The 14,963-nt window shown below is 40.1% G+C and overlaps 1 protein-coding gene across 1 annotated transcript; it reads left to right on the top strand.

The window, feature by feature from the left end:
* The first annotated feature begins 228 nt into the window (after positions 1–228).
* Positions 229–13,260, top strand: NFIL3 (nuclear factor, interleukin 3 regulated). The gene is made up of 2 exons (XM_053467831.1): positions 229–492; positions 11,382–13,260. Exon 2 carries the CDS (start codon positions 11,555–11,557, stop codon positions 12,941–12,943), a length of 1,389 nt encoding a protein of 462 aa, XP_053323806.1. The 5' UTR covers positions 229–492; positions 11,382–11,554; the 3' UTR covers positions 12,944–13,260.
* The last annotated feature ends 1,703 nt before the right edge of the window (positions 13,261–14,963 follow it).

The following is a 14,963-nucleotide window of genomic DNA, read 5'->3' as shown; positions in this document are numbered from 1 at the left end:
TCGGGCAGTTACGTAAATTGCCCCCTCCCTCCACAAGCTCTGGTTATGCAATATACACAGGACAAGAGCTACACGTTCTACAGTAACACAGTGTTCGCAAGCAGCCCTCTCAATTCTATGGCACGTCCCGCCTCCCTGGTCTCCCACTGGTGCCTTCCTATTGGTCGCCGGATAGCAGCCCGGGCTCTGTGATTGGACGAGAGGCATCGGCTTGAGTCACACAGCAAGCCTGGAAGTGCACAGAGAGTAACGCTGGGAAGTATTGACCTACTAACACAGATCTCTACAGGAGCAGCAGGCTGTAGACTGGAGCAAGGGACCGAGCCTCTGCCGCACGTACACACTGCATAGGAGGCGCTGCATCCCGAGCCTCTTCATTGATCTTATTACATCTTAATACCCAGCAGCCCCACTATTTCTCCCTTTTGGCTGGAAAGTGGATAAGTGCGAAGAATTCAATTCAGTCACCTGCCAGGATACCTGCAAATGAAGGTAATGCCGCTTCCCATTCAATGTTTCCAATCCCCATGCATGTGTCGTATGATAGCGAATGGCTGGCAGTGAGTGATCATTGCTCCAGGTACCTGCCTACCCCATTCACAAAACAACGGTGTGAGCTGACTGCACGTACTCACTGGAAGTCGCTCAGCTCACCTCCTCTCTGATAAATCGCATCGTAGCATAAATGTCTGATTTACTTGAACAGGAAAAGATGTGACAAGCGAAAGGATACCCGATCACACATGTGCACAGCCGGCCCCACATGGATCGTTGTGTGTGTGTATGTGTGTGTGTTTGTAAATACCCTGCAGCGTGTAAGCAGATCTGTCCATCGGCATGTGTCTTCGGTGTACTGATTTCTCACTTGTTAGCCATTGATCCGTTAGGAGATCTCACTTTGCTTTTGTTGGATGCTTTGCCCTCCTTTTGTTGTCTGGAAGCAGGAGGAGGGTTTGTGTGACTTGTTCTTTCATACATTGCATAATCCTGGGAGGAGGCTGCGGGGCTCCGGGCTCGCTGTGTGTGTATGTATGTGTGTGTGTGTGTTGTTGTTGTTGTGTGTATTGATTTACTCGTTTTTGGTGCAGGGGATCCGTTGGTTCCTTAATGAAAGCTCACATTGCAGCAAACAGCCTGCGCCTACCATTCATAATCCATTAACAAACACATCCGAATACACGATCCGTGGTGACTAATGGGTATTTACACATTAAGAATGCGCTCCGTGCCGGTGCCACCATGCGATCCGCGTATACGTATTTATAGATCGCTATAAATATCTCTCTACGGCGCACATATGCATAGAGCTCATTCACTTTCCACGCTAAGAACTCTGCCGACAACAATCACACTGCAATAGGAAGCTGTATCGCTGCCTATCCATGTGTATATATATAATATATGTATACATATATAATCCTGATGTGTTATTTTGTCACTTCCCTGATGAGGCATCATCGGTCCCTCTGCTGGGAGGCTGATCACACACACACGAGTTCCTGGAAATGTTGCATTATGTAACCTCAATGTTAGCTGGCAGCCGGGCTCTGTGTAAGAGGGGAGCTGATCGTGCGATTTCATAAGCTGCCCACAGAAGCAACAACAACAACAACCACCAAAGGCTGGTCTTACTAATAAATAGCGAATAAATAAGACAATCCTCTGCTGGAGAGAATCGTCCGCATTTCCCAATAATCCTGGCAGGGAAAGGTAGACAATGGCTGGATGAGATCATGGGTGTAAAAATAAAGTCACCGGCTCTATATTTGGCACCGGGCTTTGCATTGTACTGCCTGTGCCTTCGCCTGTCTCCATTACACGGCTGTCGGACCCTTTAAGTGCCAACATGGGGTGTGGCAATGCACAGGTTAACCTGCCTGACAGTGACCAGTCCTTATATAATATGAATAACATCTAAAATAATATAACAGTAATATCAGATCAGAGTCTAGAGACCCTGCCATGTGTCACTTGTTACATTGTTAACCAAATGGCTTTGTGCTTTTAAATGTATTACATAATGACCGTGAAAAATCTAATATCCCCATATATCTGAAAAATAAATATATAAATATATATATAATACAGGGGTCTATGGTAATCCGGGTGCCGTGGATCACCACTCCTATCATGCTCAGGGGGGTTGTATTCATCCATGCTCCACTCGTGATCAGAGGGATTGCAGTCGGGCTCGTAGAGGTCACTGTGTGTATGTAGAAGTGCCTGGCGGGGACCCGCACAGTTGTGAATGTGACACGCATGTGGCATTAGGTGTGACAGTGCGCTCGCTGGGAAGGATCGGATAAAGGAATATATAATAAGGCTCGCAGCCGCTTGTGTTCCCGGCGAGGTGATGGGAGCGCTGCCGTGTTGTGATTGAAGCGGAACACGTGAATAGGCGGCGGTGAGGGCGGCGCTGTGCAGCAGGGCTCGGAATTCCTTTGTTCTTGGGCAGAGGCAGGCGGCCGAGGCTCTGCCATGTGTTTTATGGGGGGCTGCGGTTGTCGGGGCTGGTGACAGGGCATCGTTAGCTGCAGATCGGCATTTGTTCTCGTGTAAACAGATGTTATCAGGGGGGTTAATAGTACTTTAATAATTATAGCGGGGCTGAGCCTGCTCCACAGAGCTTACCCTCCAATGTGAATGAATAATGCGATCACTGTTTAGATTGTAAAAACTGTGTAAAAACCATCCTCTCCAGTTCATTGATTTTACTAAATCAACCCCCCCCCTCCCCAGTATCTCTCTCCTGTATTAGATCAGATCGGAGGCATAAGAGTTTTATGATAGGAAGCGCTTCCCAGACACAGTACGCGGAGACGGGTGAAAATATTATGACACACTGGATACTGGCAGGCGAATCTGGAGATGACACAGCTTCCCCTTACATAATAATACTAATAATTAATAATACTGGAACAGTGACAGACAACAGACACACTGTAGCAGAATTCTTCATACACAAGTCCCTACTGTATCCAGGTACTTTAGGTCAGTTATATTACCTCGCAGTCATCTCTGAAATGGACTTGCTGAATATATATATATATATATATATATATATATATATATATATTACACTGCCTATGGAAACCATACTGGTTTTATTTCCTACAAAAAGTTAAGCACCAGATCAGTGGGCAATGCATACACCGTGGCACTGAAAGGGTTAAGATACCAATCGCGACAATGCAGTCAGTTCAGTGGCAGTTATGTTTCTCCTAAAGAAGTGCTAACAGCCATGATATGAGACAGGGTTTTGGATTAGATTGCATTGCCTCCACACTTCCCCGAATCTCCATTCCTTAAAGTTTAGTGCCGCACACGCCTTTTGTGTCCTTGGCCGGCTTGGGCCCCCTGTGTTTACTTAACATGCTAATTATCGCTTTATTAGAAGAGGAGTGGGAACCCCTGCTCCCACAGTGCTGTTAACATGCCAGATATTCTGCATATCCCACTGCGACCTCAAACAGATACAGGGGGGGGTGTAGAGAAAAAAAGACATCATGTTGCCAAAAAGCATAAGTAACTAGAAAAAAAACTATTGCAGTAATGAAATAATTAAAATATATTTAGTATACTTAGCATGTGAAAAAATAACGATTCTACTGTCCAAGAATCCTATTCTTATTTTAATGGCATCCTCTTTTTAAGTCTCATATGTACAAAGGCATGCAAGCCCCAATAGAGTGATGATAGCAATGGGAGAGCAGAGATGTTAAAATGCTAGCCTCTAAGCTGCTGTTAAGCTCTGCGGTGTCCGGCTTTCTAATGTGTGTATTAAGAAGAAGCATAGTGTGTATAGGGATTTATAGGAATCTATAGCTGTTACATATTCTAGCCAGCCATGGCCAAATAACACTCAGTGTTTGATCGAGTTAAAGAAAGTAAAGGATTATTCATCTTATTAAAATAGCCTTACTTCTGTTTGTCATTCTCTTATCTTACGCAATGATCATCACAGTGTGAATGGATATAGCTGTTCAGTACAATGTAAAGTATTCACTATTATGCTAAATCAATAATATTATACATGGCAATATCTATGAATCGGACACAAAAAAATGTTGAAATATTCAATTATGTCTTTTTAAGGTTAGCGCTGCAGAATATGATGGTGCTTTATAAATCAATAAATAATAATATAACAAAACAGGGACATTGAATTGAATCTGAGTACTTATTATATAGCACTCCTTTCCACTGTATCACGTGGGAAATTCCCAACTTAAGTCACTTGGGGTCATCAATGGCTGTTCAAACCTGTAAAACCTGGTATAAAGAACACAAACGTCTTTTAGATAAACTAATTAATGACGCCCTGTGTAATGCGTGACTGTTATTGGCTAAATTATGTTATAAGCAAGAAGGGTATATATTTCACTGCAAAACATTACGATGCAGAAGGCGGCATTCCCAGCATCGTGGTGTATGAACGTTATTAAATTGTATCCTGTTAGGTAACCCCCTTCCTAGGTGCCATATTACTAGTTGTGACATAACCAGGTTTGTTCCATTCCAGCCTGTTGGTGGCTGTTCAGGATCACCCAGTGCTAATCAGTTCTGAAATCTGATCCTGGAGACAGGATAACAGTGTTTGTTTGCACAGAGCGGGTAAGGCAGCCCTGGAGGAGGGAGGGATGCCTCTCCAGTCACGTATTCCTAGTGTTTGTGTGTAGTCGCTCATTAACATTGCAGTCAGCACTTGAAGGGACAGCGCTCGCTGTCTCCCCTACTGTCTCAAAAGAAAGCAGTCGAAAACCAAGATCAAGCCTCACAGCTTTAGGAAACCCGTGGCTTGTTGCGCTACAACCTCCATCACCCTCAGCCAAGCTGGTGGTCATGGTAACCACCACACCAGGAAGAGCAGAAAATGCCCTCATGGGATCACTGATCGTTTCCGTGCGTGTTTTTTTTCACCTATACGATAAATCAACGCAGATTACATCTGTAATCCCTGCCACCATATCTTCTTTCATGTCTCAATGATAAAAAAAAAATGCGATACTAGCATTAAATGAGAGTAAATTAATCATTTTTTGTCCACGTTTCATTGAAAAATAATGCATACATTACAGAGATTTTTTTTTCCTTCCAAGAGCGGAACTGGCTTGTATTCAGAAACTAGAAAGGATTAATTTGATAAAGTCACTTTACTACCCTTGTTGCTGCCAAATCTAGTTTCTGTGCCAGGGTTCACTGAAGATCCATCAACTGAAATGGCAAATTCTTGTTTACTAATGGTATTTCGCTGGTGCTGAAGGGATAAGCGCAGACCCTTTTTCGTTTTTTTGTTCTTCAATAAGATAATCCTGCATTATCTTTGAAGGGATAGTCATGCTGATCCTTTATATCAGTGAGCTGATCTTTGGAATTGTTCCTTGCCAGAGCTCCATACAGCTGGGGTAGACTAACTCGGGCTGTTTGATTCTTAACTATTTAGTTTCATCACTAATCAGTCTATAGTAATCTGAACAAGCTTGGTTCGACCTCACCAGTGACCTGTTATGTCACCCCCCCAAAAGAAGAAGAACAAGTTGGTTCATAAAATGTCAGTTTTGTCATACCACTAAATTGTCATAAATTGTTAGCGCTATATAAATAAAAAACTAAAATTGTCTTTTGGGCTTTTAAATGAAATTTGTTAATATAAGGAGCCAGGGTAGTGTTCAGCAACTTTATTGCATCTGGCTCTGAAAGGGTTAATACGCTGTGCAATATATCGTCCTGGAAAACAATTTTGGGCCTTTTTGAGCTATTAAGTAGGCCTATATGCATTGGTTGTCAGGCTCATGCCAACATGAAGATATGAGATGATTTGGGCGGCTTTTAAGAAGGCCCATGAAAGAACCGGCTATAAGATACCCCACGTCACTACTAGTCTTTAGGATCAGCCACTGGCCACACCATTGCCTTTTGAATCGGCTCAGACGGAGAGGTTTTAAACCGCTTTGGTATAACAATAACAATTCTAAAAAATCTAGCCTCGGCTCAAAAACATCTTTGTTTCTTGATGCTCTTTATCTATTAACCGTGGAATTCTGGTGGCCTATTAATAGAGTGGAGATAGACGCTTTTATCAGCCATCGTGGGCAGTTCACTAAACATTCAGCTCGCATTAACCAACCGCCCAAACTGACCAAGCTTAACTCACAGCGTTTGAAAACCATAATGCATTTCCTAATTTGCGGTGTTGGTTTAGCAGTCCAAAGCCAGCCAGCTATATGACAGGTTTGCTAATGAATGACATGCGATGGTATTATCTTTCTTTCAATCCAGTCGTACTCTACTACTACCGAAGCGTTAGAGCCAATTTAACAGACCAGGTTAAAAGGATTTGATCCTAACTTTCCTTGGCAACATGTTATTTACCAAGCTCGGTTCAAGCAACATTACACAACCTGAGACTGCATTACACAACCTATTTCGATACTGCATGTCATTATACGCTATAATAGGGAATGACATTTATTTCTAGAGTCGGTTTGTCCTTAACCGTGAATAAGAGGCGTTTTCTGCATTCTTATTCCTGCGATTATGCAATATGTGGACTGAATTGTAAATTTGTTCACAAATCACGTAATTTCTCATGAACGTCTACTTAGAAACTGAGTTATGTTGTCAGCTTTCCAGGGATACGCTGCATCTGCCTGTGTCAGCGTGACTCGGTTCTAAGTGGTTCTTCTTGTGGCTGATACAAATCTGTGTATTGAAAAAAAACATCATTTATAAAGCAGTTTTCACATTAAAAACACATTTTTAAACTATATATTTTTTTCTGTTTTCACCTCCCCCACACACATATTTCCAGGCAGCTGCATGTTAATCATTTTATGTGTTCTAGCTCTCTTATCTTAGCCTAGTCTACTGATGAAACAACACTGGCAGCGTCTAGGACTGCAGATGAGCTTATTTGGGTAAAAAATGAAATTAAACCCAGTTTCCTTGAAAGCTAAACTGTATTACTTTTATACAATGCTATATTGTATGCTTAAGGGAAATATTTCTTTTTTTCTACAGCGGTTTATATACCTAATCAATAATACATCTATTTACACACACTAGACGGTTTTCTATACAAGGTTGTCATGTTCAAGATTGTGGTATGTTCTGGAGATCCTAATGAATCTTTTACGTTGTAGAATGATTGAATTAATTCATAATTCAGGAAACAAGTGAGCATTCACCCCTTTCACACCACAAAAACCACCTGACAAGTTTGAGGTTTCCATATACATGTCTTCTGTAAAGTTAAATGCTAAAGAAATGACTGTTCAAATGACATTATTGTTAATGAAGCTCGATCCAAGGTCTTTTAGTTCTGTAATCTTTAGAATTACGTTGATCACCTTCACCATGCTCTCATGTGTACGTCACCATAACAAGAAGAACAAAAGTTTGGCCCTTTTCAAGTGGGACTGGCCATGACCCAGGCCAAGCAAGTAACCAATATGTAATCATTGGAATTTCCATGGTCTCGTGTGTGACATCACAGCCGTGTCAATCCAAGCTGGTGGAGGGTAAACTGATAGACGTGTTCCGACACTAAATCTACCTACTATCCTTTTACTCTATCTTTGGCCTCTTGCGCCATGTTGTGTCAATAAGTAAGACTAGTAGTTTTTTATATACCTATCATAGGTGGAGCAAGGGGTAAATTATGTACATGAAAATTTAAAGGAACACTCATACTTCGCATGATTTCTGCTCTGGCTTATCCATTACAATCGGTCTTGCCTTAAAGATTGGATTCGTCTGTTAGTGACAGTAGCTTCTACATTGTGGAATATATATACCATAAACATTCAACAGGCCATAAACATTCTGGCTTTTCAGCCAAGAAAACAAATGTATAATTCACTGCGGGGAAATATTTTCAAATTCCCTGTAGCCTGTATAGGAATATACTGTATATCCGAGGTGCCCCGAGTTCCCCTATATGTATGCAGAGACCATTGTGATCACGCATAACGAAAGAAGAGTTGAAGGAAATGCTATTATACTGTTTGAACTGCACTTACTGTCATTACCACAAGTCAATGAAAAGAATATTCCAGAGATGACTCATGTAAAGATAGATTAAGATTTGTTTATGAGGACTAGCTGGAGTAAATTGGAATCATTGATTTGAGAGGAAAATCAGTCTTGTTTGTGAAATGAGCAATATATGGCTGAAGTTTCTATGTTTTCCGAAGGTGAATTATTTCCAGAGGGAAGCAGGATTACCATGAACACAGATCTATTCTCTGTTTAGTAGAGCATTCTCACTCTATTCTAGAGGGAAGTGGTCCTGCCACTTTACAGATCTCGGGCCACCCATCACCTCGTGTTTTGTGTCAAGCCCTGGAGACCCCAATCTCCCGAAGGATATTCTAGAGAGAATTCAGAAAAGTGCTACCAAAATGTAAAATATGTAATAGAAACACTTAAATACTTAAAGGGATTTAACAAAGTACAAGTGGGAAGATTATTTCAAAGGAGGAGAAATGTTAGAAGAAGAGGCCATGACCTCCAACTAGAGGGCCAGAGGCTTTAATGAGAGGGTGGTAGAGGTTAATACAGTGAGGGTATTTAAACATGTATTAGATATGTCCTTGCACATATTGCCCACTCCTTTTGGCATTTGCATAGTGAATGCTTTTCCCATAGATCGCCTCCAATGTGGCATGCTTGGCTAGTGCTTGCCTTGCAACCCCAAGCTTTTGCAGATGATGAAGGCTTGTCATCTGCCTAGTAAGAGTTACATATTTAGTTCTAGGTAAATATGCCAACTGTTCATAAAATAATCCTGTAATTGCTCGTTTAGAAGCTCAGACTTCTTCTATGTCTGGAAATAGATGTAACAAGTGCTGCCTGTTGTCTGGGTCAGAGGTTCTTTTTATAGGTTATAAAGTGAAGTTGGAATCAAAACTAGAGTATCAACTAACATGCAGAGCTTCCAGTAATGTGTAGGAGCCTTTTTCTCTAGTGAACAAGATCTGTGTGGTGCTTTAGTAAGGGAGCATCTTGTATCACAAAGCAAGAGCCAGGTCAACTTAAAGAGACCATAATGTTTCCACTTAAGTTGGAGATTTCTATCACTGACCCTTTAATCCTTTAAGTGTTTTGCTTATAGAACTATTATATTTTTTAAATCCATATTTTTACATAGCTGGCTTTTTACATAGCTTGCCTCATCTGCTTTCATATTATTCAAAATACAATTTAAGAAGATCGTATCCATTACATCTTATTTTTATGACCATCCCTCTATAAGAGTGATCCCCTGCCTGGAAGCTGTTAAAATATGATTATGAAAAATCCATTATGCAGTTAGCAACTCTATGCATGTCAATGTTATAAGGATGTATTTGAAGAAATAATTAACACCTTAATCATAGTTATAAGTTTGAGATTCTCAATGAACTGCCATCAAAAAGACACAACCGGTGTTTCTTCTCATCAGTTATCAAAGTGGTAAAATGCAGACATTATCTCTATAAGATAACATCGGTTAGATAAAATCTAATTTCTATGTATTATGAAAGAGTAGTCCTTACACATTTAATAGACCTTTATAAACTAGGGACAGTTCATTTAAATTACATTCCCTGCCTATTTAGGGAACACTCCCCATGAAGAAGAGATTAGCAGAGCGGGGAATGCGCATGGGAAATGTGCTATGGAATTCTGAAAGAACTGTTCTGACCCTGGAGTGAAAAAAAATAAGCAATTTATGTAACTTTAAACATGTTTTTCACTGCTTTTTATTCCAAGGAGAGAAATAAAATTAGATTAACAAGCCATTGTAAGTGAGTGAAGTGGTAACCTTGTTGGCTGTCTTTGTGTACCTTGGCAGGATGTACTGTGCGCATTAGCGTGGTGGATATATTTATGTGAACAGTTGTTCTTTTACTATTTTTGATCACTGAAAAACTAACAAACCATGGTGAGTAAGTCAGAAAAACAAATGCAGAATTTTTCTGCCAGTAAGCCATCACGTGAACAAGTCTAAAATTCAACAAAGCCGGTACTAGTTTTGTCTGCTTTTTGTTGGCATATTTGTAATTATTTATTGAGCTTTATCATAGGTCATGTTTAGATGTTTCATAATATATGTATTGTAACATGTATCTATAGGGTTTATGAACAGTGATTGGCCTAGGGTCACATATGTGCACATAACAACACTATATACCCAGCGACCCAGTGAATTTTTATTTTATCTTTATTTTTGTCCTCCTCCCCTATGCTTCAGCTCTGGAAGGGGGGCTTATTCCCAGTGGTCTTGTCATACCATACCTTAGCACTCAGAGGCCGAAAGGTCCTAAAATGCTCGTGTGTGGAGCACGCGGTTCACTTTCCCCTCTGATCTCCCCACTTGTTACGCCTGGCTCCCTGCTGACTGTGTGTGTGTGTTTGTTTACGTATATGAAACAATGGCCATTGCCCCCCAACGCCGAACTGGTCTTTGTGTGTTGGGGCACGAGGTTTCCGAACATCACTTTGTATAAGGCCCAGTGTGCTTAATGTGGATCAGAAAGTAACGTTGCATGGTGATTGCTACAAAGTCCCTCTTAATCCGCGTGTCTCACTGACCAATAACCATTATGCTGGAGAAGAGGCAATGGGGTGATATTAAGTGACTGCTGCTGAGAAACTATGTCTTTAGTCATAAATTGTTAAAGCTATTGCAGACAACTCTTTTTAGCCCTGTACTGACTACTAAGCTATTCGACATACTGTATTTTTATTTTGTTTTTGACAACCAATGCCCTGTGTATCTTGTGCGTTGCAGCGACTGATGGTAGATTTAGATATGTGAAGCCTCTCCCCTCCACTACTTAATGGTCAAATTATAAGAATTCGATCATTTTATATAACTGCTTTTGTATTTCTTTTAAATGAACTAATGAACACTTGCAGGGCTAGATGTTATTTCAGAGGCTTCCACACATTTTGCTTCAGCTGGCGTGTAATTTACATTTGTTCTAAACATAAGTTCACTTTTCCCACCAAGGGCTTGTTAATCATTACGCTCTGTCTTTGTTTCTGGTGCTCCAAGACAAAAGGCATGCGAGCAGAAGCAAGAACTGTATACCGTGTGTGTCAGGGGAAGAAATCTCTGTTCACATTAACATTATTGGATCATGTCAACCACAGACACGACAAAATGGTTTGCAAAATTGCAGAAGTATATGGAATTGTGGTTATAGTAGGAAACCAATAGTTCTGTAAACTGTCAATTGGAATCATAAGATATCCCCTACAATAGAGAGAGATCTTTAGTGGATTGGAGGGTTCTCAAAAACTGTGGGCTGGGAGGGTATTTTTTTTAATAACTACTCATTTGTTCCATTTTGTTTTAACACCGTTTGTATTTTTTTCCTCCTGTTTTGCAGGTGGTGTAAAACGTCAGCACGCCTATTATGAAAATGGCAACACGCTTGCTGCTTCAAACCCTAAAAGGAAATATAGATGGCAAATGTCATTTGATATAAATACCAGCTTCGTGTTAATGTGGTCTGAGAAGCGCTGTGAAATTGCAGGACCATTCTAATTCCACTTGGTACTGATGCAGCTGAGAAAAATGCCAACCATTAAAAAAGAGCTGGAATGTGCTGACGCACGAAATAGCATGGAAAACACCCTCATTCTCAGTCCCAGTATCTTGGACATGTCCGAATCTATGGACTCCAGTAATGACATGTTGTACAATGATGCCGTTGGAGGGAAAAGCAAAAACTCGTCATGTCGGAGGAAGCGGGAATTTATCCCAGACGAAAAGAAAGATGCTATGTACTGGGAAAAAAGAAGGAAAAACAACGAAGCTGCAAAAAGGTCTCGAGAAAAACGGAGACTGAACGACATGGTTTTGGAAAACAAGTTAATTGCCTTGGGGGAGGAAAATGCCAACCTGAAGACAGAGCTGCTTTCATTAAAACTTAAGTTTGGCTTGATAAGCTCTGCGTCCTATGCCCAAGAAATTCAAAAGGTCACCAGCTCTACAGCTGTGTATTTTCAGGAATACACGTCTTCCAAATCAAGCATGAGGTCTTTTACCAGTGACCATGAACATTCTCTCATGACTAGCAGCTGTATTTCTGTTATTAAGCACTCGCCGCAAAGCTCTCTGTCCGATGCAACAGAGATAGCATCCGGGGAGCACGTTCAGCAAAACCCCATTCAAAGCAACTGCAGAACACCTGACCTTAAGTTGCAAAGGATAAAGCAGGAACCGGTGGAAATAGATAACTTTGTCCGTGAACCAAGGGACAGAAGTTCCTCCTACTCAACATCTATATATCAGAACTTTATTGGAAACACATTTCCAGGATACTCACACTCTCCTCCCCTGCTGCAAATTAATAGCTCATCCAGTAACTCTCCAAGAACATCAGAAACTGATGATTGTACAGTAGGAAAAACCTCTGATGGGGAAGATGAACAGCAGGTTCCAAAAGGTCCCATCCATTCCCCCGTTGAACTTAAAAATGGTCATACAACAGTTATAAAGGTTCCAGAGGTCAACTCGTCTGCACTGCCCCACAAGTTACGAATTAAAGCCAAGGCTATGCAGATCAAAGTAGAAACACTGGATACGGACATAGATCCCACTCAGAAACTGCCTCTGCCCATTGACATGTCATCAAAAAGGCATTTGCAGCTTGACAAACACAGCACTGAAGCCGTGGTTCATCCATCTCTGTCCCCTTTATCTGTTCAAGTGACTAATATCCACAATTGGCCAATAAAGCCAGGGCAGTGGCATCACAAGGAACTTGACCAAATTCCAAATGTTTGCAAAACTGCTGGGATTGTTGAAATCAAAGACAATGTGTACAAAGACTCTGACTCAGAGAACGTGTATCTTAAGCAAGGTATTGCAAATTTATCTGCTGAAGTTGCCTCATTGAAGAGACTGATAGTTACCCAAGAAATCTGTGCTTCAGATTCTAGCTAAATGACTACTGAAATGAAATCCATGCTTATTGTGAAGGGTGTAGTTTGCAGTAAATTGGTATGTTTTGTATAATGCTACATTTTCACTGGACTTGTGACGTCATTTCACTGTACGGTTTGTGTAATGATGTCTGGTTAATATTGTCTTTTTCGTGCACACTGATGCTGATACGGAAGACTAGACTGTGTTATGATCATTTTGCCTTGTGTACAGTTAGATAGCCAATTCAAGGTTGTAAATATCTCAAACATTATTTTTTGCTGGTCTGTTAAAAAAAATGTGCAAGTTACCAGTTATAATAAAGTATTGTTGACAAATGAGGGACTCTGGTCTGATTTTAGCACTCATTAATATGAGACCGAAGGGAGCTGATGTCTTCAAAACACACACTCAACCTGTTGGGACCATCTATAATCTAATGTGTTTTTTTAAAATGCACAGAAAATAACAAGAAAATGATTGATTCTTACAGCTGGCATTCTTCCTGGAAGATGTGGAGACATTTCTTAAACAAGAGTTTCTCACACCAAAACCACTTATTAGCAAGTGCTTATTATAAAACTATTAGCATTTTGAATTTTCCCATCAGAAGTAGCCTATTTGGTCACTGACACCATGATACTGTCAAAATACTGATTTGAATTGATCAATTTGGCTCAGTTAAGCTAAAGCAGCCATTGAAATAGGCCCAGGTCCCTAAAACTGGGCCTATTATATATACTGTAATCCATAAATGCTAGCTGAGTTGACCTACATTTAATGAATTCAAAAAAAAATAGGTGGAAACACTGCAAAGGATAGTTTTAAATTCCTTGTTTAAGCTTTATAATCTTTTTTTAGCTCCCCATAGTCCTACCATTAGCATTGACTTTGTCAGTCTTAATTGGTGAAAGCCCTCTTGTAACGTACATAGCTACATTTGTATCAAATTGTGCAATAAAACTTTGATATTTAAAAGCGGATTTTTCACAGAAAAAATAATTAGGGTTTAAATGTATAAAGTTAATAATTTTAACACAAACAATTTTACATCTTCATATTAATTAAATCTGGGCAAAAAATAATAGAAATTATTAATTATTAACTAATGTACATATTCACTACAGAAACTACACTGTTCTGTGCTGCATTTCAATGCTGGCAATATAAGGGTTCATTTGCCAGTGCAAAAGTGTATTTAGATTTTGTTGCGCATGTTCTGTATGTTAGCTTTTACTTTTATGGGTGAGTTAATTGACCTATTATGTGTATATGAAATATATCATTTTATGTGATTTTTTTTTTTTTCTACAAACCCCATTGAATCGTTTACTACTGGAGACATTATTTGCACAAGGAGCTATACATAAGATAATAATTTATTCATTGACAGATGCAATGCTTTAGCAGGACAGGTAGGTAGTTCTGATGCAACATACGTGAGGCAGATTACTATGCTAACCACACAAGGTAGACATATTACATGATCATTTTGTGTACCCTCTTTCCACTTCTCACTGTAATAAGGTCATACATCAGTGCCTTGTGCTGAAGCCTTGAAGCAACAGTTTACAGGGAAGTATCAGGAGAGCTGCAGTTTCACCTCACTGATTTCATTTTAGATTATGTTGGCTCTAGTGAGCTCCTTCTTTAAGAATAGCTTAGACATCCCTTTAAAAACCTATGCAATTCATTGTGATTTCTGCAAAGTAACCTCGCTGAATTGAGACAATTGAGGCCAGCACAGCCCTTACATGAAAAACTCCTCAGAATAGCTCTTTATAATGGACAAATACCAGGGAGTTAAAAACATCCTCCTTAAGTCAATAAACATCTTTGTTTTTAAGGGTTGTAAATGCTATGATGTATATCATTTAAATAAGTACGTTGAGTATTTATGGGAGAAACTGCGGGATAATCCATCTATTGAACTGTATCTTCCGTTTCTTTTTGTATGGGTTTTTGATTTGCTGTATTCTTTTTCCTTGGTAGAATCTGATGGTGGTTAACAGTTGCAGACCCACATTTTGCATTTTACAGA

Source organism: Spea bombifrons, chromosome 1 (genome assembly GCF_027358695.1).
Source record: "Spea bombifrons isolate aSpeBom1 chromosome 1, aSpeBom1.2.pri, whole genome shotgun sequence".
Lineage (NCBI taxonomy): Eukaryota > Metazoa > Chordata > Amphibia > Anura > Pelobatidae > Spea > Spea bombifrons.
This window is presented reverse-complemented; position numbering and strand designations above follow the sequence as displayed.

Bases quoted from the DNA above. Each gene is read 5' to 3' on its own strand.
- NFIL3 (XM_053467831.1), top strand. From the start codon at position 11,555: ATGCAGCTGAGAAAAATGCCAACCATTAAAAAAGAGCTGGAATGTGCT.